Source organism: Argiope bruennichi, chromosome 9 (assembly GCF_947563725.1).
Source record: "Argiope bruennichi chromosome 9, qqArgBrue1.1, whole genome shotgun sequence".
Classification (NCBI taxonomy): domain Eukaryota; kingdom Metazoa; phylum Arthropoda; class Arachnida; order Araneae; family Araneidae; genus Argiope; species Argiope bruennichi.
Genome location: NC_079159.1, coordinates 24,386,980 through 24,410,753, shown reverse-complemented (window position 1 = coordinate 24,410,753; position 23,774 = coordinate 24,386,980). Strand labels below are relative to the sequence as shown.

The 23,774-nt window shown below is 26.0% G+C and overlaps 2 protein-coding genes across 2 annotated transcripts; one reads left to right on the top strand and one right to left on the bottom strand.

Annotated features, from left to right (window-relative positions):
• The first annotated feature begins 5,069 nt into the window (after positions 1-5,069).
• LOC129985155 (PAX3- and PAX7-binding protein 1-like) lies at positions 5,070-8,427 on the top strand. The gene has a single exon (XM_056095077.1). The coding sequence runs from the start codon at positions 5,119-5,121 to the stop codon at positions 7,735-7,737; it is 2,619 nt and encodes an 872-aa protein (XP_055951052.1). The 5' UTR covers positions 5,070-5,118; the 3' UTR covers positions 7,738-8,427.
• A 4,222-nt stretch (positions 8,428-12,649) lies between these two features.
• On the bottom strand, positions 12,650-22,484 carry LOC129984829 (DCN1-like protein 3). Its single transcript, XM_056094789.1, has 3 exons — positions 22,364-22,484; positions 17,784-17,819; positions 12,650-14,959 (listed from the first exon to the last, which is right to left on the bottom strand). The coding sequence occupies exon 3, from the start codon at positions 14,898-14,900 to the stop codon at positions 13,980-13,982; it is 921 nt and encodes a 306-aa protein (XP_055950764.1). The 5' UTR covers positions 14,901-14,959; positions 17,784-17,819; positions 22,364-22,484; the 3' UTR covers positions 12,650-13,979.
• Positions 22,485-23,774: the final 1,290 nt, after the last annotated feature.

The following is a 23,774-nucleotide window of genomic DNA, read 5'->3' as shown; positions in this document are numbered from 1 at the left end:
TTACCTGCTAAATCATGCAGCAGTTATTTTTTTCATGTTTAGGAGTATGAATATAATATCCTGAAAATTCTACAATTAAATAACAAGCTAATTTTGAATTAAGCAATAACATTTGGAAAAATAGAAATATAGTCAAATATCAAATTCTTATTGGTTTAACAATATAATATAAACAAATTAACATGAAATAAAAACTAAAGAAAATAAATAATATATAGCACTGTATTACACAATTTTTTGACTAAACTTTAATAAGTTAATGTCATAACTAGGCAGTTTTTAGAGTGAGGAAAAATATAATGTATAGATTGTTAGCTTTATACAGCTATAAAATGTAAATAAATGTGTTCATGGTAATTTTTTTCAGATTGTTGTTCTGTGACATAAAATCATATTTACAGTGTTTGGGAATGAAGTAATCGTGTTATCTTCCTTTTGTGAATAATTGCAATACTTATTAATTTATTTGAAAAATCTTGGTTGGTTTCATTATAAGAGTCATAAAAAGAAATAGCTATAATATATATAATCCTTATGATGAGAAAGGTTTTATTTGATTTGTCAAAATTTTTCTCATCTAAATCTTAATGCTTATCTTATTGAAATGATAGTGCAAGTTCACACATTACTAAAGTTTCTACTATTTTAATAACAAAATGAGATTCTCATCTTACTGTTTATCAAATAAAATACAAAGATATCCTTACCAAATATGAAATCATGATAAAAAGAATTAAATAATAATTAGCAAGTTCACTTGAATCACAACAAGAAAAACTAAAAGCTAAATTTAGAAGAGCCTACAGAAGCAAACTGTTTTTTGAGATGTAATCTAACTGATATTGCTCACAAATGGTAAAATGTTTAGTATGTAATAAAGTTAAATATAATAAAAACGCAATATATATTTATTACGAAAACATTGTGTAATGTAACAAACAGAAAATGGATTAATATTACTATGAAAGGGAATACTATGCAATATTGAAACATGACATTGTTTTCATATTTGTTATAGTCTGTTCCATCATTCTGTTATGCATTTCATAGTATATATATTCATACTTGTCACATCAGGTGACCAGTTTGTTCATCAGGAACATTGGTTGTATTTGTTTTTAGATAAATTGTTTAGATATAACTTCATATCAATGAGTCTTATCAAATAGTTTAGCATTAAAATTGTGATTTTAACTGACTTACTTAAATATTCTTATTTACTATGTGTATTGTGATCATAAACTTTTCTGATTGAGACTGTTACTTGACATCATGGCACTGTTGAAAATGTAAATAACCCTTTCATCTATCTTCTAAATTTGAGGTATTGTAACTTCACTTTTTCTATTTGTTTTATAAATTGCTCAGATATTAAATATAATACTTCTTTACTTGACTTTCAATAATGGGCAAAAACCATGCGATTAATTACATGAGGAAAAAATGAAAACGATTTGGATTTCAGGGTAATAATGTAACATTAAATGTGGGGAGGGGGATATTTTTAAAAAAAGCAAATATTCGTTCTACAATTCAATTGATATAATTAAAAAAATTTCAAACAATGTAAAATTTATGTTTGTGCAGTGATATTTTCAGAAATTATCATGGAAAAACGGCGAATTTCAGCTTAAAATATTATTTAAAATTTCTAAAAAATCGATCCAAGGTGCACACATCCACCATTCTACATATGTGTGACATTTGATACATGTAGGTCAAATATTTGGCTTGTAGAGCACCAAAACACACACATTCAACTTTATTATTAGTATATAAATATATTTGTTCCACTTTTTTTATAATTAAATGTTTCATTATTCGTTCGTTGAAGCAAGTTATGTATGTGGTGGATTAAAAAATGATTCCGTTTTTATCTTTATAATGTATTAAAATAAAATAGATAAATATAATAATACTAAATATATATATATATATACATATGCAAGTGATACAATAAATGAGTTTGTCTGCATTATCTAACCAATAAAAAAAAAAGATATTTACATAAATACTACAGACAACAATTCTGTGCACGATGACTTGCAATTCTGTTATTTGGTTAAATGTTACAAACTGTATTTTGGTTTATATATTATAATTATGCTAAAAACTAGTGAATCTGTAGAACTTCAGCTCTCAAGAATTGAATAAATTTGATGATAGTTAATAGATATTTTATAGAAACTTTTAATTTAATAAATTTAAATAATAATATTTTATAAACTTTCTATAGCAAACAACTTTTTTTTTATTATCTTTATTGAATATAGAATAAGAAATGAAATACTTTTTTTACTTAATATACAAATGAATCTAAATTTTTCAAGGCAGATTTTTTAAAAATTTCAAATGCAATTTAGTTTCTCCATTGGTATATTGTATCTAATTATTAAAAAATATAGCATTGTAGTTTTATTAGAAACAAAGAATTTTTCAAAAGCATAAAATATATTTCTTCATTTGAAGAACTTATTGTGCTATTTGACTTTAAGTGGCAGAAAAAAAACTTAATACAAATTAAAATAATATAATGAAAATAGTTATTTCCATTTTTTTATTATTATTTATATAAAAATATGTTATTTTCTATGAGAAGAAATATATTTCTATAATTTTATATTATTTATTTTATTGTTTTACAATAAAAAAAATAATAAACACAAAATAAAGTTGGATGGACACTAGAAACAAAGACAAGGAACCAAAGTAAACAGAATGAAAGTAATTTGATTAAAACTTGTTTCAAATATTTACATAAAAGCTCATTTTTGTGAGGCAGTTAAGAAAATAATATATTTGTTTTCATTAGGTTTGCTTCAAAATCATTAAGGAAACCAAAATATGAATGGCTGATAAACAGATAATATACTCTCAATTAGCATTGGAACCATTGTGCATTATATATGTAATTTTCATAATTGTGCTATAGATATAGGAAAAATATTTATTCACTTAAAATATAGAAATGTTACAGTGTTAAAGAATATAGTAAAAATATTTACAAATTGGTTACAGAAGGCTACACTTAGCTGAATGCCTGCCAAAAATGTCTTTGGTAAGTGGTTAGCGATTAAAAAAAATAACTATAATTGGTTATTTATTTACTGAATTATATAGGTAATTCTCATAATTTATAAGACTAACAATGAAAAACATTTATACATGAATATTTGACCGAGTTAGTCCAACAAACATTGATATTGCATAATAGGAGATGCTTTGGATGTAGAATATTTTACTATATAACTTTCAAAAATCAAATAATAAAAACAGCAAATTATTTAGCCTGTAACTAAATTGAAATACTAATATGAAATTTTTTTTTTGTCTATTGAATTGATATATTACAATGTAAAATTTTAATGAAAGGAATTAACATTATCAAGAGGGTTTTGCAATGAATCGACACATATTAAATGCACAAACTACATATAAAATGCTACGCAAAATGTGTAAACTTTATTAAGAATGAGAACAACGCATAATATAAAAAAAATATTACAACTGAAAAACATAGATACCATAATTACAGTTTCAGGATCAATAAAGTAAAGAAAGCGACAAGAAGGAAAAATTTACCTAAGTATTTTAAACACTAGTATATCTTCTCACGAATCATGTGATGTGTCGCATTTTATCGTTAAAAAACGTTCCAAGATTCAAATTGCTAATACTACAATTGATTTTGAATAATCAATTTTTGAATACTTAGTACATTCTAAAAGAGACACTATGAATCTATGTGTGCAATATTTTACTTGGATTTTTTCTTTTTAAAAAGAATTTATCAAAGAATAATTATTTTTAGAAACTATATAACTGCAACTGGCTAATGGAAAATAAATGTAAAACTTATGAAGTTCCCAAATAATGTCTTAAATTGTGTTTTTATTATATGAGAACACAATACAGTTTTGGGAATGAAATTTTTATTTCAGAAAAAAAATTGGCCAGCTATATCTTTAAATTGGGACTGCAGAAAATGCAAAATATCAGAAAACATTCTAAATCCATTCCAAATTTATTCTTTTTGAGTTTATATTCTGAATTAACAACATTCTAATCATATTATAGAAAATACTTCTACAGAAAGATTATATCAGGAAGCGTATTCTATTTAAAGTATATATATTTCAGATGCTTCAATTTGTCAATGCCTTTTGTGACTATCTATGGTTTAAAAATCCAAATTTTAGTTTATATTACAAAATTGAAATGTTCTCACGTCATATTTTAAATTTAAAAATAGCAGTATACATTTTTTTTTTTTCAGTTCATGGTAACATATTAAGACAAATAGAAATGTGAAGTTTAGGAATTATAAAAAAAATAGATATACACTGTTCTGGGAATGTAAAGGCAAATATAACCATTGGCAGAATATTTTTTTTCTCAGACTATAAAGATATTATATCCATACAATCATATAATAGGCATATCTTTTTTATTTACTGCAGAAATAGTACATGTTAGATGTAAATGAAAAATATGTTTCCATATAATTCAGAAATTTTTCTGTAAAGGAATGTTATATTACAATTAAAATTTTTTCAAAATCAGTAAATTACCAGTTTTGAAGATGATGTATTAATGGAAACATTCGTCGGGTCAAATGTACTTTTAAATGATTTCAAGATTCATTAATATCAGGAAATTCAGAACCCTATAAAAACAGAATTAGTAATAATAATAATAAAAACAGAATTAGTAATAATAATAATAAAAACAGTAGAAAACAAGTAAAAGCCACCTGAAAATGAATTGTCTGAAATATTGCTTTTGGTAAAATAAATGGTATTTGTATTAAATATCCATTGAATAAGATGAAGGTCACTGAAAAATATGTTTTAAGCTAATATGTGGACAGCTTGCTTGGAAAACGCATCCTTCCACTCCAGCGGAAAACGATTCAATTGAAGCGGGATAAGCGTTGAGCTACAACTCAACATTTAAAAGACAACGTTTATCCCTGCTGCCCATCTCGGTCAAACGTCCCTACCTGTCGAAAGTATGGTTTGGGATGGATTCGCCCATCCCGTAGGGATAGACGTTGCGATTGAGACGCTAGTATATTTTCTAAACAAGTGTCGCGTGTGAAGTATAAACTATAGAAAAATGAGTCTATTTAAAAAACCTAATCGTAAATTCAGACAACGTGAAATTCGAAATGATTCAGAAGATGAAACTGAAACAACAGAAGCATCTGATAATAAAGGGAAAGTTTCTAGTAATGATTCAAAAATATCTTTTTCGATTGAAAGTTCACGTACGGGAACTGTTTCAACTTTATCACATGCTGAAAACAAAGTTGATATTGCACCTAAAGGCACAAAATTATTGAGTTTCCACGATGAAGAAGAAGAGGAAACGGAAGTCTTTAAGCTAAAAAAATCTACTTATAGCCGGCGTCTGGCCAAACAAAGAGAGAAGGAACGTCGGAAAAAAGAAGACATTCCTCCTGCAAGTCCGCCTGTAAAAGATGAGGTGCAAGAAATTAAAGTAGTCCAGAGTACTGATAAAAAAAGCGAAAGTAAGCCAAAAGAAACTTGGAATGTCTTGGCTGGTAATGATGCCGAAGATATGGAAGTAGAATCAGATGAAGATAATGAGAAAGTTAATCCTTTTAAAAATGTATTACAGAGTGGAGTTATTCCTGATGCCGCTACTATATATGCTATGAAAAAACATCGTCAGATGGCTAGAGAGATGGGAGATTTCATTCCTGTGGAAGATCCTGAAAAAGAAGATGAAAGCAAATCTCGACTTGTGCGAGATGATGATAATGATCGCAGTGATGATGAAGATGATGAACCTTCAAGAATAAACTTCACAGTTAATACTGGAGCTGTGGAAAGACAGAAGATGAGAGAAACGTTTCTCTCTCTTCAAGAAGGTTCTTCCAATGATCTTGAAACGGAAGAAGCAGCAGAATTAGAACGATGGGAAAGAGAACAAATAAAAAAAGGTGTTGGTGTATCACAAGTGGGTCCTCTTGAAAATTCGCAAGGCTCTGAAGGACAGCTATATACATATCCTCAAGTCAATGTGGAATTATCTTCTTATATTGGTGACATTAACCAACGTAATCAATCGTCAGTACCAAATCAACAATTTCCTGTTGAACTCTTGAAAGCAAAAGAAAAGAATTTGACGACCAAAGATATAAAAGCACGCTTAGAGGAAAGATTAAATGCTTTGAAATCATTGCATAAAGCACATAAACAAGAACTTGAAAATTGTTCTAAAGAAATGATAGAAGCAGCTGAGTTGGTTAAAAAACTTGCTGAGGAAGCACCAGTGCGAGAACGTAATTTTTCACTGTATCAACGGTTAAGTGGGTATGTGAGGGATTTGGTTGAGTGTATGGACATGAAATCAGCTCATATTGATTTATTAGAAGGCAGAATGGTTGATTTATATAAAATAAGAGCTCAAAAACTAGCTGCACGTCGGCAGTTAGATGTAAGAGATCAGTCTGATGAATTTTCAACTCTTTCAAGTGAGCTGCTTAAAGGTGTTAATGTTGAATTTTTAAGTGAAAAGAACAATTATGCAGATGAGGCAAGATTACGTCGTGCAGCTGAAAGAGAAGGTCGGCGTATGCGACGTAGAAAGAAGAGGGAGAGACAAAGTATTAGTACAAGTATCAAACATCAAGATGGTATGTCCTCAGATGATGAAGAATCAGATATAGACATTATACAATTTAAAGCATCTAGAGAGAACATTTTAAATGAAGCAGGATCCATTTTTGAGGATGTTGTTGAAGATTTTGGAACTCTTGAAGGTGTTATGATTAATTTTGAGAATTGGAAATCAGCACAACTTACTTCATATTCTGAGGCATATGTCCCTCTATGTTTGCCAAAGATTTTTGGTGTATTTGTTAAATTAGCTCTTTTAGACTGGAATCCATTGGAAGAAAGTAGAGAATTTGAAAATTCATCATGGTACCAACAAATCATTCAATATGGTTATGACTATCCTGCTGATGAAGATGCAGATGATCCAGATCTCAATCTTTTACCAGGAATTATGGAAAGAATAGTTTTGCCCAAAATAATGTCTTATGTTCAAAAGGTATGGAACCCATTATCAACAAGTGAAACTATTAAACTTGTTAATTTGGTGAAAAGTATGCATGAAACATATCCAACCATTAATGGAAAAAGCAAGCAACTTTTAAATTTGTTGCAAGCTGTGACAGCAAGGATTTATAAATCATTAGATGATGATATTTTCATACCCCTTTATCCAAAAGAGTTGCTTGAGAATCGATCCCTCGGAGCAGCTGATTTCTTCCAAAGACAATTTTGGTCAGCTGTAAAACTTTTTCAAAACATCCTTGCATGGGATGGCTTTATTTCTGAACAACCCTTACAACAAATGGCTTTGGGATCTTTACTGAACCGCTACCTTATGTTAGGTCTTCATACTTCCAGCATGATGAAAGATACTCAGGACAAATGTAAAGTAATAATCAATAGTTTACCAAAAAGTTGGCTGAAAAACATAAAAGGTGGTTCAACACTACCTCTGTTGAAGCAATTTTCTCTTTACCTGATGAAATATGCTGATATTTACAGCTCAATTTCTTCAAAGCGAGGTTTGTCAACTGAAGAAATAAAGGATGGTATTAAAGATATTGTACAGTTACTGGTAACAATAGAAGCATTAGATGATGCTGTATCTCTTGCAAAGAAATATTCTGTCAGTGCATTTAAGAATTGTTAATAACTTCATCATTTTTTTATATATATGTGGAAAACTGAGATCATAATCTCCAAAATTATATGCATTGATTTTTTTTATGAAAATTTTATTTAGACATTGTAACAGATATTTTATTTAATCCAGATGCTGTAAATATCCATTCCATGTGATTATTTCTTATTTAATCGTGCTTGTTAATATAACCTTGAATTCAATATAAAATATTATTTAATTATCTGTGCTAAATGATGTATTAAACTCATTTTTTTCAAAATAATTATAAAGTCCAGTTTCTTTATACCATCCATGTTTACTCATTATGAAAAATTTAAATGTTGCATTAAATAGAATTTGCTTGTTTGTTTTTGTTAACTCATTTTTAAAGTTCTAAAGGACATTCAATAATATATAATAAATCAGTGGAGCTAATTAAAATTTAGCATAGTTCGAAACTCTTTTTATCCCAATTGGATATGGAAACGACCATCTTCATGTCAATATCTAACTGGAATAAATGCTGAAACTAAGAAATATGAATATAAATATATAATTTAAATTGATGGTTTGTTAGTAAATGCAGCAAAATAATGTTGATGGAATTCAATAATTTTCAAAGATAATTTGGCTTAATTAATCAATATTTCCATTCATTATTTCAAGTTTATTAAATTACAGTCCTAGTTCATTCTTCTTAGTTTACATGCAATAGGTAATTTGTATGTCATATTCTCGGACCCCCCCCCCCCGAAGGTTAGGATTCATGTCACTAGCATTTTCTGACACATTAGTTCTTATAGCTCCCTTTAATTCATTATTTAATGAATAGTCCATATAATTGAACTGTAGTAAATTATTTATTACTAAATAAATATTTCTTTTAAGAAAATATGATTTTCTATTCTAAAGATCTTCCAAATTTTTATGTGAATAGAAATGCAAATATTTTTATAGTCCTGTTAAAATAAAATTTAACATATTTTTGAAAAATAAAGTTTGTAAAAACTATTCATAGATTGTTTAATAATAAAAAGGACTACTTTCCTTAAGAGTTATCAATCAATAAAGGTTACCAAGAACAAAAACACTACTGAAATATTTGTGATATGTATTCTTATTATCACATAGAGTATTGTTAAGTTTTAAACAATAAATGCATTTTATGAGGTTAACATTTTTAATTCTATTATTAAAATGTAATTTTTTATGAGAAAAATATTTTTCTCACTGGGCTGAAGAAATATCCCTATTTCCCTAAAATATTTTCTCCCTACAAATAATAAGAATAAAGAAGTTTCAGAACTGTTCTACCCCTTCACAGTTTTCTTTAATTACAGATGCAAACTCAAGTAGAATTGGGTTTGCAAATTCTTAGAATCGTGAAAGCAGCAATGCAGGGTTTTTTCATATTTTTCAATTGAAGCATTAAACTAGCTGGACAATTCTACCTTTCTCATGTATACCTATAGTGTATTTCACGTTTTGTTGTGTAGGTAAAAATAAACCAGAGTATGCATTATTCCCCTAAAAATGTGTTCTCTGACAATATACAAAATAACCAGCTGGTCTGTTGATTTGATACAAATACAATCTGATATTAAAATTACTTACCAAATTTATCTAACTCTATACATTTTTGAGGCATCTTCACATGCAACAAATAAACAGACAATCTACCCATAGACGAATTTAGTCCAAATTTAAGAATCACATATGAATGTGATGATTCTAGATTTTGTCCAAAATTTGATAGAAATCTATGCTTTTGGAATAATTATTACATACCGAATTCAATTTATCTAGCACATTCTGTCTAATACATTTTCAGACAGATAATTTCAAGAATAGTTTATCTGAACATGAGAAGTTGGAAGACATATTTAGATGAATATTTTTGACTAAAAATATTTTTTCTTTAAAAAGAAAGTAATTAAAAAGTATAATTTTGTCTCTAACATTTCATTTTATATTTATTTAAAATTGATATATTTTTTTTAATAATTAAAACATGGAACAAAGTTTTGTGTGTTTAAAGGAGACTTCCAAATTCCTTCTGCAAGTAAAGAATATGAATAGAAAAGTTCCAAAACTTGTAATTTAAAACAATCTTTCTAAATATATATATTTAAAAAAGAACATAATTTTCTGTTGATGCTATGATTTAATGATGGTCTAAACTGTTTATAATTTTTCTATGTTCAAATTATTTAAATGTACTTTGCTTTTAATACTTTTATTTTAAAGTTAATTAATACTGTACAAATATTTGTGAATTAATGACATGTAAATTAAAAAATTAAATATCACCTTGTCTTTAGATTCAAAATAATTCTATATCATTTTATATACAGAAGAAATTTAATACTTTTCTATATTTTAATCAATAATCCATTACAAAAACTTTATTTTTACAAAACTGTATTAAATTAGTGAAAATAAGGAAAGGTTCAAGTTTATTAATAGCTCTCATTTTACAAATATATCCATAATTTTAATGCTTATAAATAAATTTTCCTTAGAATTTATTTTTAATACAAATTATATTAAGCACCAATAATATAATAAAAATACAATATGCTACTCTTGGAAACTAAGTTTATATTATATACTTAAAAATATATATTAAATCATTTTTCTCTTCAATAAGATTTAAACCTTTCTCATTAAAAATAATTATATTGATTAGTTTGTTAAAAAAAATAATAAAAATTCCAACTAATTCTAACTCTTTAAAAAATATCAATAATTAAAACTGATTTTTCATAATTTTTAGAATTTCATTTATCAGAAATATTAGTGAAAAAAAATCAGAAGACAATTCAATTCAATATTATTTAATATGTGGGATATAAACACTCCATAAATTGTAGTTATAATTCAAAATAGAACATGTCACGTGGGATTTGTTCAATTTAAAACTAAAATAATTATACTAAGTTGACAACATAAAATTAGGTATTTACTGATGGTGAATTTAAAAGAACCTACCACTTTCTTAAAATGAAGAATCAAACTTTTTTTTATATTTATAAATTAACCTTCAAAGATACCCATGTTTTTTAAGTTTCTTTGATTGAAAAGGCTTTTCTTCTGGAATGAGATAAATTTTTTTCTAATGCAAAAGTGTCTGACCAACACATTTAACCTTAAAATTTAAAAGAATCCTAGCAATTTTTTTTTATAGGGCTATACTATTTATGTGGATATATAATGAAAGGACTGAAATTCAAATGAAAATCATACCATGTGTAGATACTTATTAGTAAGTACAAAAGTAGTCATTTTCAAGATATTTAAACATAATAACCTATGTATTTGTGTTGGTCATACTTATAGATGTTCAATTTTGTAACTAGGAACTAGCTTGAAAATGCATATATTAAAGAAATATGGCTATTTTTACAAAACACTGCAAAAAGATTATATTACATATATATATATATATATATATATATATATATATGCTGCATTTTATTCTACAATGATCATAACAATTGAAGAAATTCAGTTTTACTCGGTAAACTATGAACACTTTTCACCTTTTAAATTGTTAAGTTGAAATTCATAAAACAATCAGTTATTCTAAATTGCAAAACTAAATTTCATTGATAAATGAAATTGAGGTAAGTTGGTGAGAAAAGAAATATTAATATAAAATGTCAGATAACGCAACTTATTTTTTACAAATGTAAAAAAAAAAAAAAAAAATTAAAGCTTATGTTAGTTTCACCATAACCTCTCATAGTTAAAATTCGTTAGAAACATTTTTATAGCTTCTTTAAAGAGATATATTTATAACCACACAAAATGAATTGTTTGGTGTATTAAGGGTAAAATTAGACCAATTAGAATACCTATTTGTGTAAAAATTAAAATTGGTCTAAATTAATCCCGTCACAATACTACAAGAAAGATGTAATTATAAAATCTCGTGACAATGTTTAAATATAATCGTAATGCATTCAATATCGAAATGTTCAATCGGAAATACCATTTTTAACTAAATATACTGTATTAGACAATAATTGAAATCATAAACTATGTCAATACCAAAATGACAGTCAAGGTTACAGAAGATAAAGAAAGTTTTATTAAAAAAAAAATAGTTATTATAAAAAGGGAGAAATACAATCCCAATGAGATAAATACAAAAAATTCTCTTTTATGCGTTATTTTAATTGTAATGAAAGGTTTGCATTAGCAGAGATTTCTTTTGACTATCTTTAATAATGAAAAATTACTCAAATAAGAAAAAGAGAGATGGGAGATAAAAATCAAACCCATGCAATACACAATAAAAGAGCACGAGATCGCAAAAAGATCGATCTTGAAAGAAATGGTAAATCTAGTTCCGAAAATTCTAATCCTGTTGGGAAAAGATTCAGGGTTGGTCGAGATTCCAATCCTGTCGGGATTATATCCAGACACAGACATTAAACACATTGACTATGAGATTTCAGCAAAATACAAGAAAAGCTATAAAAGTTCCACTATACCAAAATGTAATCTAGCTTCTAATTTAATTCTGCATAAAAGTAAAAAAAAAAAAAAATCATTTTTTAAAAAAATGGCAGGCTTGTTTTAGCTGAATTCATTACATTAAGTTGATATTTTAGATGGAGTGTACACAAAAAGCTTTATTATTTTGCACCATAGACATGTAAAAAACACCGAGTTCAAAATTCTATATTATACTAACAAAGGAATTTATAAGCTCAGACAAAAGTTACTGCACATAATTGAATAATAAATTAAATATACATTTTTTCAAAAACTATATCTCAAAAGGCATGTGAAAATGAAAATAGCACAAAACAAATTTGTAATCAAACCAAATAAAAAAAAATTATAAAGATGAAAATAATTGTTTGAGACATGCAATTTATAAATTGATATTTTATTCATAAATTAATAAAGGAAATATCTAATACTCAACCAAAGAACTATACACAGAGTAAAGCATTTTCAATAAAATTGAAATTTTCAGATATTTTCTAAAAATTCAATTCAATCTGAAAACAGCAAAAGACACTAACATGAGTTTCATTACAATGCATTTCATTATTTGATATATGATAAATCACTGAAAGTTGTGATTAACTTGAAGCATTTACAATTGCATCTATTTCAATAATGTTCTGGAATTTTTCATTTGGAATTAATAGTTCTTGCATGCAATTAAAAACAATATTGATGTTTGAGTTAAACAACGGATAGGGTTAAAGGATACAATGACATTTTTTAGAATAATTGTGATTTTCAAATTCCGATTCAGTATAAACATGCAATAAAATCAGAGACATTGCATTTCCTCTATTCAATTACAATTCATGCTGGGGAAAAAAAGACAGATACAAATTTCCATACTCTTGTTTACATACTTGTCATTCGAGTTACTTCTTATGCTTTTACACTTTTTTTATAGGCTTTCAATCATCATATTACACATATGTTCCACATATATTTTTTTAAACTAATTTATTTAACGATTTTGTATATTAAACATGGAAACATATAAACAGATAATTGAAATTCCCACTGGAAAATCTAAAATACTAAGAAAAAAGGCAGTAAAGAGCTGTTAATTATTTTTAATAAATAATTCATTATTATCTTGCTGATCAGAATTTTATCCATTTATTGGTGCACGAATTTTATAGCTCAATATTAATATTGCTTAATCAAACAAATATAACATGTACATTTTAAATTGAGTCTTATGTTATTGCCCATCAAAAAACTTACTTTTAAAAAGTATATAAAATACACACATACAATAAAATAAGTGAACCATATCTACATGATATGGTAAGTTTAATGACTGGATTATGAATTTAATGAGAAATGACAACAAAACGAATTTTCCTCTGCAGAAACACTTATCCAGAGAAAGAGGTAGCCTCCGGGCACACAAACCACATATTACAAAGTTACCCAATCTAATTATAACATAATAGTTAAGAATCCAAAAATAAAGGCACTCAGACTTGGCAGTAGATGCTTTTAACATACAAATTACACAAAAGGGGAGGGAAGAAAGAGGAGGGAAAACTAGTTTAAAAATTTGCTCCACTTTTAAAAAATATATTAGCAGCTGCTTGAAAAATTAGAAGTGTTTTAAAACTAAATAAATGTCAATGGCCATTGTAAAAGTGACAAAGCATAAAGGATAAATTGTATCACGAAGATCACAACACGTCACAATTATATCACAATATTTACCTTAAGGCAGAATTAAGTACAATTGTACAATTACTCATAATTGTTCATGTCTCTAAAATGCCCTTTTCTTTACTAGGGACAGTGTTCTGATTGGTTTGGTCATTCTCATATTCAACAAAGTCATCAAACAGACTTGGCCAAGCAGCAGTATCATCATAAGAGCTGAGATCATCACCAACAGACTCAGCAAAATTCAAAAACATATTCCAAGTGTCTCTGGAAATCCCCCGGACGCTAGGATGCTTAGTGAGAAAAGTCAGCCATCGATGGAGGATTGGAGGTTCATTATTGCAAAACACAAGTTTCCAGAGTTGAATTGCCATTTCCGATTGCAAAACTCTTTGTTCTGGTTCCAGACCAAACTTAAAAGTAAACTGATATAAGTCTTTAAACTTTTCTGGACAACGAACTTCAGACACCAATTCTGGGAACTTTGCCTGAATGTCTTGCAAACTGTCAGCTTTCATATTTCGACAACCAGTGAAAAATTCTTCCTTGGTGAAATAGAACATATATTTTGCATCACACTTCCAGGCAAGCAGTAACACACGGAAGTCTTCTGGTGGGACACCAAGATCACTGCAAAGTCTTTCAATACCATCAGCAAGAATAGCATTTTCATTGGGATCTCTGTATTGTTCATAGAAAGCATTGACTTTGCTTTCAGAATAATCTTTATTGGAATGACTAGAGCGTTTGTTTTCAATGCATGTTGTACTAAGTATAGGAAAAATCAGTTTTTCAGTCAAACTGAGGTTTTTACTGTTTGCATTTGATTCTGCATTGCTATTCAAAGAAGCGTGGGCATCATAGCGTCCTTTTTCGCAATGGCAATAATCGCCAGAGCTCATTGCCGGCTGCTGCTCCACAGCTTCAGCGTTTCGACTGATGTCAGAAAACTTCTCATCACAGGCTTGGGTGATGACAGATTGAGTAGCTGGGCAGCAGGAAAGGCACTTACCCATTGGATGGCCTAGTGACTGATTGTTAGAAACAGCTACGTACAATTTTTCATTATGTCAACCTGTAGAAAAGATACAATAATTAAAAATATATACAGAATGAAATCTAGATACCTTGTTTTGTTAGCCAGACAACAAGAGTTACCAAGTATATAATATTAATTTTTTATAGTATAGAAGTTGATATAATGAAATAGCAAAACACCTAAATCTACAGTGAGAAATTCTAAAGTAGAAAAAAAAGCACTTTAAAGTTACTGCACTTACCGCATTTAACTCATACTGGCTGTTGTCAAGCTCACAAAAAAAAGCTCCAAAATTTAATAATGTAAATATCTCTATATCGTTTTAATAAATAACATGTTTAAAAATAATTTTTAGAAAAAGAACTATAATATTGATTACAAATTATAGTGTAATATGCCATATATTGTACTTCATAATTACTGTTTGAGATAATTAGTTACTTCTATTTAGTTTATTTTCATGACTTTAGATATCCCATATAAAAATAAAGTTCACAAAATTATCTAGTACAATATTAGATACATTCTGAAGTGATAGGCTGACTTAATAACATATGAAATAAAGCTATCCATATAAGAAATTATTCTTCTCCATAAAGATTTAACTATGAATGGTTGATCAATTCTAAAAATATATCATGTAAAGTTTTTAAACATTCAAAGCCAATTGCGGATAGGAAATTATGAATATTAATTTCCTCTTACACAAAAACTTTCAATAGTTTTATTTTCAAAATTCATGGTCAAGGCAATTCCCTTATGTTATAATATTAAATAGTGTTAACTGTATGTTTTAAATACTGTTGATCATAATTGTAGCAATTCTGTTCCAATCTATCTGTGGATTGTTTAAGAGAAAAATATCCTTAAATATGCATATAAATAAAAGCAAAAGGGATTAAGGTGTATGTACACACTTGAAACTTCGAAAATCGTTCAAAATGTCAAATATTTTTTTATTGCTTAATAATGTTCTCTGATCCTTTAGCTTTCAAACGATACCAAGATGTTGTCAATATTCGAAATATTTCTGGAGTTATATTTATTTTTCTTTAGGTGCTTTCATTAAAAACTCTTGTTACAGTTCTTTTAAAACTCATTTTATGAATAATGATATTTTTCCACTATGTTGCTTCATTCAAACAATCATAACTCAACAAGAAATTAATTAAATACAGTTATTTATATATCAAAATAATCTGTATGAAATAGCGGATGGTTTGTGCCTCAATCAAAGTTACATTTATAGAAATAAATTTTTAATAGCTATTTAAATGTTAAAATTACAGAAAAAATCTCGCTTTTTCTATTCATTGTTGATGAAAAAATTGTTGTAAAAATATATAGTTTTTTTAACTTGATTGAGGCAGACGACATGAAGACTAATATTACCAACTAGAATTGTGTGTTTGTACAAATTAGAATTTAAGATATCATGTTTCAAAAAATATGCTAATTAGTTCATTAAATATTATTTAATTAATTAATAATTAATGTAATATGTTTTTTCTCACTGAAACGAGTTTAAACATATATTAATGACCTACTGTGAAAAAAACTGGATTTTTAAAGTTAAAATTTTTTAAAAATCTTCTAGTGTGTACGTACACCTTAATTAAAGGAAATGTGCATTTCTTTTGTCTCTATTATTGATTTTTACATAAATAATGGCATTTAAATTAGTTGATGATTTATTTTAAAAATTAAACCCATAAAATTACAAAAGAATACCAAAAGAGTAACTTTTCCTTTTTATAATAGAAAAATAAAAATATTGCAGTTGATTTTCTTTTAAAAAAATGAATTATCTTTTCGAGTAATTACGGATAAACTGCAAAATTATAATAAAATTTCAACATGGAAGAAAAAAAGATAACTATATTATGGTATGCTACAGAAATAACTTGTACATTTCTGTATCCTGGTTAAATCTAACAAATCTGCAAAAGATTAGTTAGATTTTAAGAAGTTAAATTAGATTTTGTACATTACTGTAAATTTTAAAATTCACATGCATGTTTTTTTTTTTTTTAACCTTACTTTGATAAAACAACATCTGTAAAGCTGGCCTTTTTTTTGAGAAAAAGGATTTTTTTAATACTTAATTTCACATAGAAAATATAACTACAGTTCACAGATTCTAGCATAAGACCAATAACTGATTCTGATTTTCCAATTACTTGTAGAATTTTAGAATAATTAAACAACATTATGAATGCTTTTAAAGAAAAACACATTCATAAGTCTTTCTACATGAAACACCTTTGTGATATTTTATTACATCAAATAGTAATGACAGTAATTAGTCACGGTATAAATTGTTACAATGTGTGCAATTTTTATTACCAAGCATAAGTTGTATAAATATATAAGTAAATGCCAAGACAGAAAAAAAATGTCAGTTATTAAATGTGTAGTTAAAATGTCGCCAATAAAATACTTTTCTGCAAATAAAAAAAACTTACCAAGTAAATAATTTAACCAATCAATTATAACATTTCTCAAAATAATTTAAACAGAAAAAAAAAAGTAGAAGCATGAAAATGCATTATCAAACAGTAAAAAACATAATTTATTCAAAAACAAGCTTTAAAAGTACAATTTTAAATTCCTGATAAATCAATAGAAATATAAATAAAATTTATTAATATGGACAGAATTTTTTTCTCTGTTTCCACTTGTATATGAAAAATTCAGATCTTACATTAGTATCAAAAAACATTTGAGTAATCCCTTAATTGAATAATTTTTTTACAAAATCTAGATGGTATATACAGTTTTTATAAATATACTTAATTATTAACTGAATATTTTAAATGTCATTTTACAACGGCTTTCACAAAGACAATTTTTTTCTTACTTGTAATTCTTCAGGTCATACTCAAATAAACCACATCTGGAAAATAAATAATGTCAAATTTAAGAATACAAGAATATTTTTTAAGCATCTAATAAACATAAAACATTTATTCAATTGACACAATAAAGCAGACACATAAAGTTATTATTGAGACTTGTACTGTTTCATAAATAATTAATTCTAGTAAATAAACAATTTTCACTCCTATGTTTATATATAAAGAAATTAAGAAGTTTATGAAAATTCAACTACAATGAATCAATTGCAATCTATCCATTCTCACTTTCTCTTTATTTTATTCTCTTAAGATTTTCCTTACAGTTAAAACCAATGCTGTGTCAGAATTTTATAAAAATTTTGCTAGAGGTCAATAAAACAGTTATACTAGTAACAAGTTAAAATTACAGCCCCTTATGGAAACTTTCCAGAAGAAATAATCACTGTAACTCCACATCAGTTGTTTATCTTGTTTAGTCAAACTTTGTGCATAAGTTTTACAAGCTATATTTTGACTTTTTTTTTTTTTTTTTTCCCCTGCAAGAGGTATATTCATCAGATCACACGAATATGTTTACCTAATGTCAAATTAATAGCAAAAGAACTACATAGTATTAATTCAGAAATAAAATCAATTTGCCTCAAACTGTTCTGATAAGATGTCCAAGATATCTGAAGGTATATTCTTAACAAGCATAAAAATTTTTAATTATATTTTTTAAAAATATCAGCAAATAAAGGCTTTTGATATGAATGATCTACTTTTAAAAAACAAAAATTAACTGATAGTTTATCGAGAAATATTGATGTAAAGAGAAGATTTCAAACAGTACAAGGACCTTTCGTAAACAAAGCAAACTCACTTTATTTCTAAGAATTTAATAAGAATAAAATGAATTAAACTTGCAATTTCTTTCAACCTAACAGTTTTGTCTGTGATAACTTGTTTTAAAATATGTTTATTCTGTTATAAAAGAATAAAATACTTTACAGATAATACCTACATACTAATTTTTTTTAACACAAAATTCATTAAGATTACACCCTTCCCTCATTCTCATTTGTCAACAAAAAATTCAAAAATGAAATATTAAAACAAGAATGTAAAAAATACTGTTAATTTTTATACCACAGATAGATGAAACTATTATAAATCAAAATATATTCTTACAGGAAGTATTATTAATATTATAAAATAATGGAATAATAAAAAAGTACATTTCCAAGATATATGAAGTGGGAAGAGAATATTTTTAAGAATATATAAGCATCTTGAACCACACGATATGACATACCAATCACAGTTTTGCATACCAGAAATCGAGTTAGAAAATATAAAAATTAGATAAAATTCAATTCAAAATACTCAATGTTCAAATAAATAAATTAAATTCTAAATTTCAACAAATTTTTAAAACATGTCTGGTATTTTGAAATAAATGCAACTTTATTTGCATTTATTAAAAATTTTATTACATTTATAAAAAATATATAAAATAAGCCTAATTTTATATTTAAATGTAATCAATGGTTTTGCTGCAAAAGTACATTTTTAATCCATATATAATCATAATATTAATATAACACATAGTAATTAAAAATATTTTCTCAAAAAAAATCATGAACCACTATTTTTAGAAAGGGAAAAAATACAGATAAAACTTCACTATTAATTTATTTCTGAAGTTCAAAAGTAATAAAACAATAAGAAAACAACTTGCTTGCTATAAAAAAAAGTTCAAACATTAAAGGAGTTAAAGGCAAATTTTATTTTTCCACTAATCATTTAAAAAGTAAGAAAAAGATTTGATTTTGATTTAAAATCTCTACATTATGAATGAAACTGCAATGAAAGTAATATTGGTAATTTGCATATTTACCTATTACTAGAATAAATTAAAATACATATATATTTTATTATTTTTAATCAATTTAATAATGGAATTGGTAATCAATTTCACTTGGCTAAGCATTCTTAACAATAGAGAAAAGAAATTGTTTCTGTTGAACAAAGTGTTTCGAGACACCTACATATTATCTGAAGTCGAAATTTATCTAATTCTAATTTCTGAAGAAGGTTATCTTCTTAGAAGGGGATCAAATGACCAACACTGAATATTACTACGAGGAAAATTCCCAACACAGTTTGATTAAAGCAATCAATTTACTATTTAGACTCCTGGAATACCACCTTCCGTATAAAGTCATTTAAAAATGCTACTAAAAGAGAATTCTCACTTAGAAATCAATCTTAATTTTTTAAAATTAAGTTCATTTTAACAAAAATTTTCTAGAGGGCTGAATACAAATATGAACACATTTAATAATATGTGAAAAATCATAGTTAATTTTAAACCTTCGATACTCAAAAATAAAAACTATCAAAACAAATGGTTACTCTGGTTAAATGATTATAATGTTTGAACAAATATGTTTGATGTTTTATTTATTTATTTTCTTCTTTAATTAAAAATATATACATTACAAATTAGCCAAGAGCAAAAGAGAATTTTATAATGCAAAACAAAGTAAAACTGAACAAAGAATTTTTTGCTGAAAAAAATTTACAACAAACCTTGACAAGGATTGCAGTAAAATGAATATTGTCAATAAATATAAATAAAAATATTAGACTGTCATAGTTTCATATTTGTAACAAATGTTTATTACAAATTGAGAAAAACATAAGATCCATGATCCAATGAAAAACAATATCATTTATTTACATTACTAAAGTGATAAAGTGTAACAATAATTTCAAACTTACTGATTAATTTGTATTAAAAGAAATACTCCCTTTAAATACTTTTCTTCCAATCTTTTTTTTTTTTTTTTTCTTTTTTCTTCCTACTCTTTTTTAAATTTAAGACTTAGAAAATTAATGTATGCTTAACAGGGAATTAATTCAGAGATTTTTTCAGTGTATATAAACTATTGTAAATAATAAAAAATGTTAAGTTTAGAAAAGAAAATTAATCAAATAATTTTTATTTCTGACTCTTGTATAATTTTTATATACAAACATTCTTTAATGTTATATTATCCATCAAATACAAAACATTCCTATTTATACATGGTTCTTTTCCTCAAATCTTTCAGATCATCACTTTTAACAATAATATATTTCCCCCATCAGTTTATTTTATAATGCTTATTTTAGAATTACTAAATTAACCAATAAAAAAATTATTTCTAATTATGCAAGAATTTAATATTCGTTTTCTCAAGCTACTTATGTCTTTTTTGCAATTTAAATGAAATAAAAACTTATTAAAGGAGAGTTAATATTTCCCCATATAAATATGAATACCCACAAAAAATTAATTTTTCAAAATAACTATTTTTAATTTTAAATTAAAAACATTTATATTATATAAATATATATAAAGCATGTTTTTTTTTTTCAGTAATCATAAAATAATACATAAAATATTTAATTTAGTTTAACTAAAATAACTTCCATGTTCATTTAAATGTCCATATTAAATATTTCCTATATACAAATATATTTTTTTGAAATTTAAAAATATAAGCTACATAATTTTTTAAACATTTAACATTATTGTTAAAATATCTGGATATAATTTTTTTTTTTTTTTTTTTTTTTTTTTTTACAAAACACAATGTGAAATGAAAAATATTAATAGTAGCAAAGCATGTATAGCATTTTTAATGAAACAATTTTAAAAGAATTTGCTTTACGAATTTGATTATACAAATGTATAATCAAATTCTCTACCATACTTATTAATTAACAAAATTTGGTAATGCACACATTAAAATTTAATAAGACACAAGAATTATTTTTAGTTATTTTACAAGATTTTCCAAATCTTTTATTATCCAAACATAATAAAAACTTATTTATGATAATTGTATTATAGAGCAATAATATAACTCAATAAAAAAATTATCAATTTCTTTTTTTATATTTGCACTATAATAACCATTAATTATTTAATACACAAAAAACACCTCAATACTTTAGATAGACTACTTTGCTTATGTATTTTGGATATTTAATTTTTATATAAAATATAATTTTAAGATATATAAAATGTTTAATAAAAATAACTGGATAATTTACTTTTTTTATTTTCTGTCAACAAGAATAATTTCCAAAGAATAAGCAGTATTGCAGCACAATTGTGCAAGATAAAACATGTGACAAATGAAATATTGACACTGAAAGATAATGAAGATTAGGGGTGAATAAGTTAGAAATGTATAGAAAGAAATTAAGAAGTTTAATATTAATTTTATAAACTTAAAACATATATAATTATGCAAAAGGATGAGTTTCAAAAAAAATTAATAGCACACCTTATCACATTATTGATTAATTTAATTAGATTTGGCGAAAAAATTAATCGAAACTAAAATGATGAGGGGGCGAAGAAACAATAAGTCGTTTACTACCATTGTGACTCGTCTGTTCTATTAGTATCATTGTAATCTTATGTATAAATAATAATGTATCGAAAATTTTATTCAACGACAGGTAATAACATATGACAATTGAAAAACAACTAAAAATTAATTTTAAAAGAAATAAAATTTAAACCAAATAGTCGATTACATACTCTGTTTCTAATACCGCAACCCCAAGTATTTTTCTATAACTACTCAATAGTCTAATTTTAAACACATTTGTCATAATGAAGACTTCAGACAGAATATACAGAACACAGTACCAGATATATATAATAAAAAAACAGTGTTTTGTGACGTCAAGAAACATTATTAGGATTTGGAATCTGGCTATATAATTAATTAGAAAAATGAACTGTCAAGTAGGCAATGTACAAATATATTTCAAACTAAATAAATTTTAAATTAATTTACCTAATTTTTTATTATGAGGAATATATCATATTAAATGAATATAATCAATTTCATAAGAAGTATTCGAAGACATTACTTCATGAAGGTGTCACTAACATACTGTTTCAGCCCCCCCCCGTTTTTTTTTGTTTTTTTTTGTCTTCTTACACACTTTTATTTTAAACCAGCAATTAAAATGAAACTTAATAAAGAGAATGGATATTAATAAATGATAATAATGTAGAAAATTGGAAAAAGTCAACTCATCGAATTACAAGAATTGTGCTATCAGATATCATTTAGTTACTGTACCGAAATAATGTCGATAGCCGGAAGTCGCGCACTGAAAATCTGTTCATCAAAGATATTTTTTTCTCTCCCATCTTTCATCAATGATTATCTATGAAAGCAGGAATGAATTCTAGAAGAATTGGAAAAGATAATGCTATGCAATGAATGGATAGAAAACAAATGAAATGATTCATTTTTAACATGATTCATAAATCGTTTCTCTATTTTCTAATATCATAAACAGAGCTAAATCATCAAACAGACAGAATAGACAAGTGCCGTGGGGTTCCGCGCCCTTGGAGAGTAAAACCTTGTAACTCCCAATGCCATGCTTTTTTTTTTTTTTTTTTTGCCATATTATCAGAATAATTGAATTTAAATCGGATTTTAGATCAGATAAAAACGCAAAATTATGCTTTCATCTTATTTATAAGGGTCGTATATTCGTATTTATTCAAACCACAATCAATGACATTTAAAATTTCCATTCCTAGAATTTTTTTCGTGTTTTCAGCTTTGCTTATGGATAATTCTTTTTCATATTTGGCTGATTGATTCTGAAGTCAACAGCTTTGGCAAACTATAGCAGCATTTAGATTACGTTAAAAAAGTTTCATAATTATTTTACCATTTGTTTAAAATTAATTTTAAATTCAAAAATTTCTAAATGAACTTTACTGAATCCAAGTCTGTTGATTTTAATTCCCGAATTTAAATGTTTTACCTGCATAATATTTGGTATTGTCTATACAGAGGCTAAACCAAAATAAGTTTTTTTTAAAAATCTGGCTTTAGAAATTGAGAAAAGGAAGAGGGGTTCCTAAATGCTAAATCCAGTAAATAGCAAGTATAGTAAATATTGTGAAATTAGTAACAGTA

Coding starts and splice junctions, on each gene's coding strand:
- LOC129985155 (XM_056095077.1), top strand. CDS start 5,119: ATGAGTCTATTTAAAAAACCTAATCGTAAATTCAGACAACGTGAAATT.
- LOC129984829 (XM_056094789.1), bottom strand. CDS start 14,900: ATGGGTAAGTGCCTTTCCTGCTGCCCAGCTACTCAATCTGTCATCACC.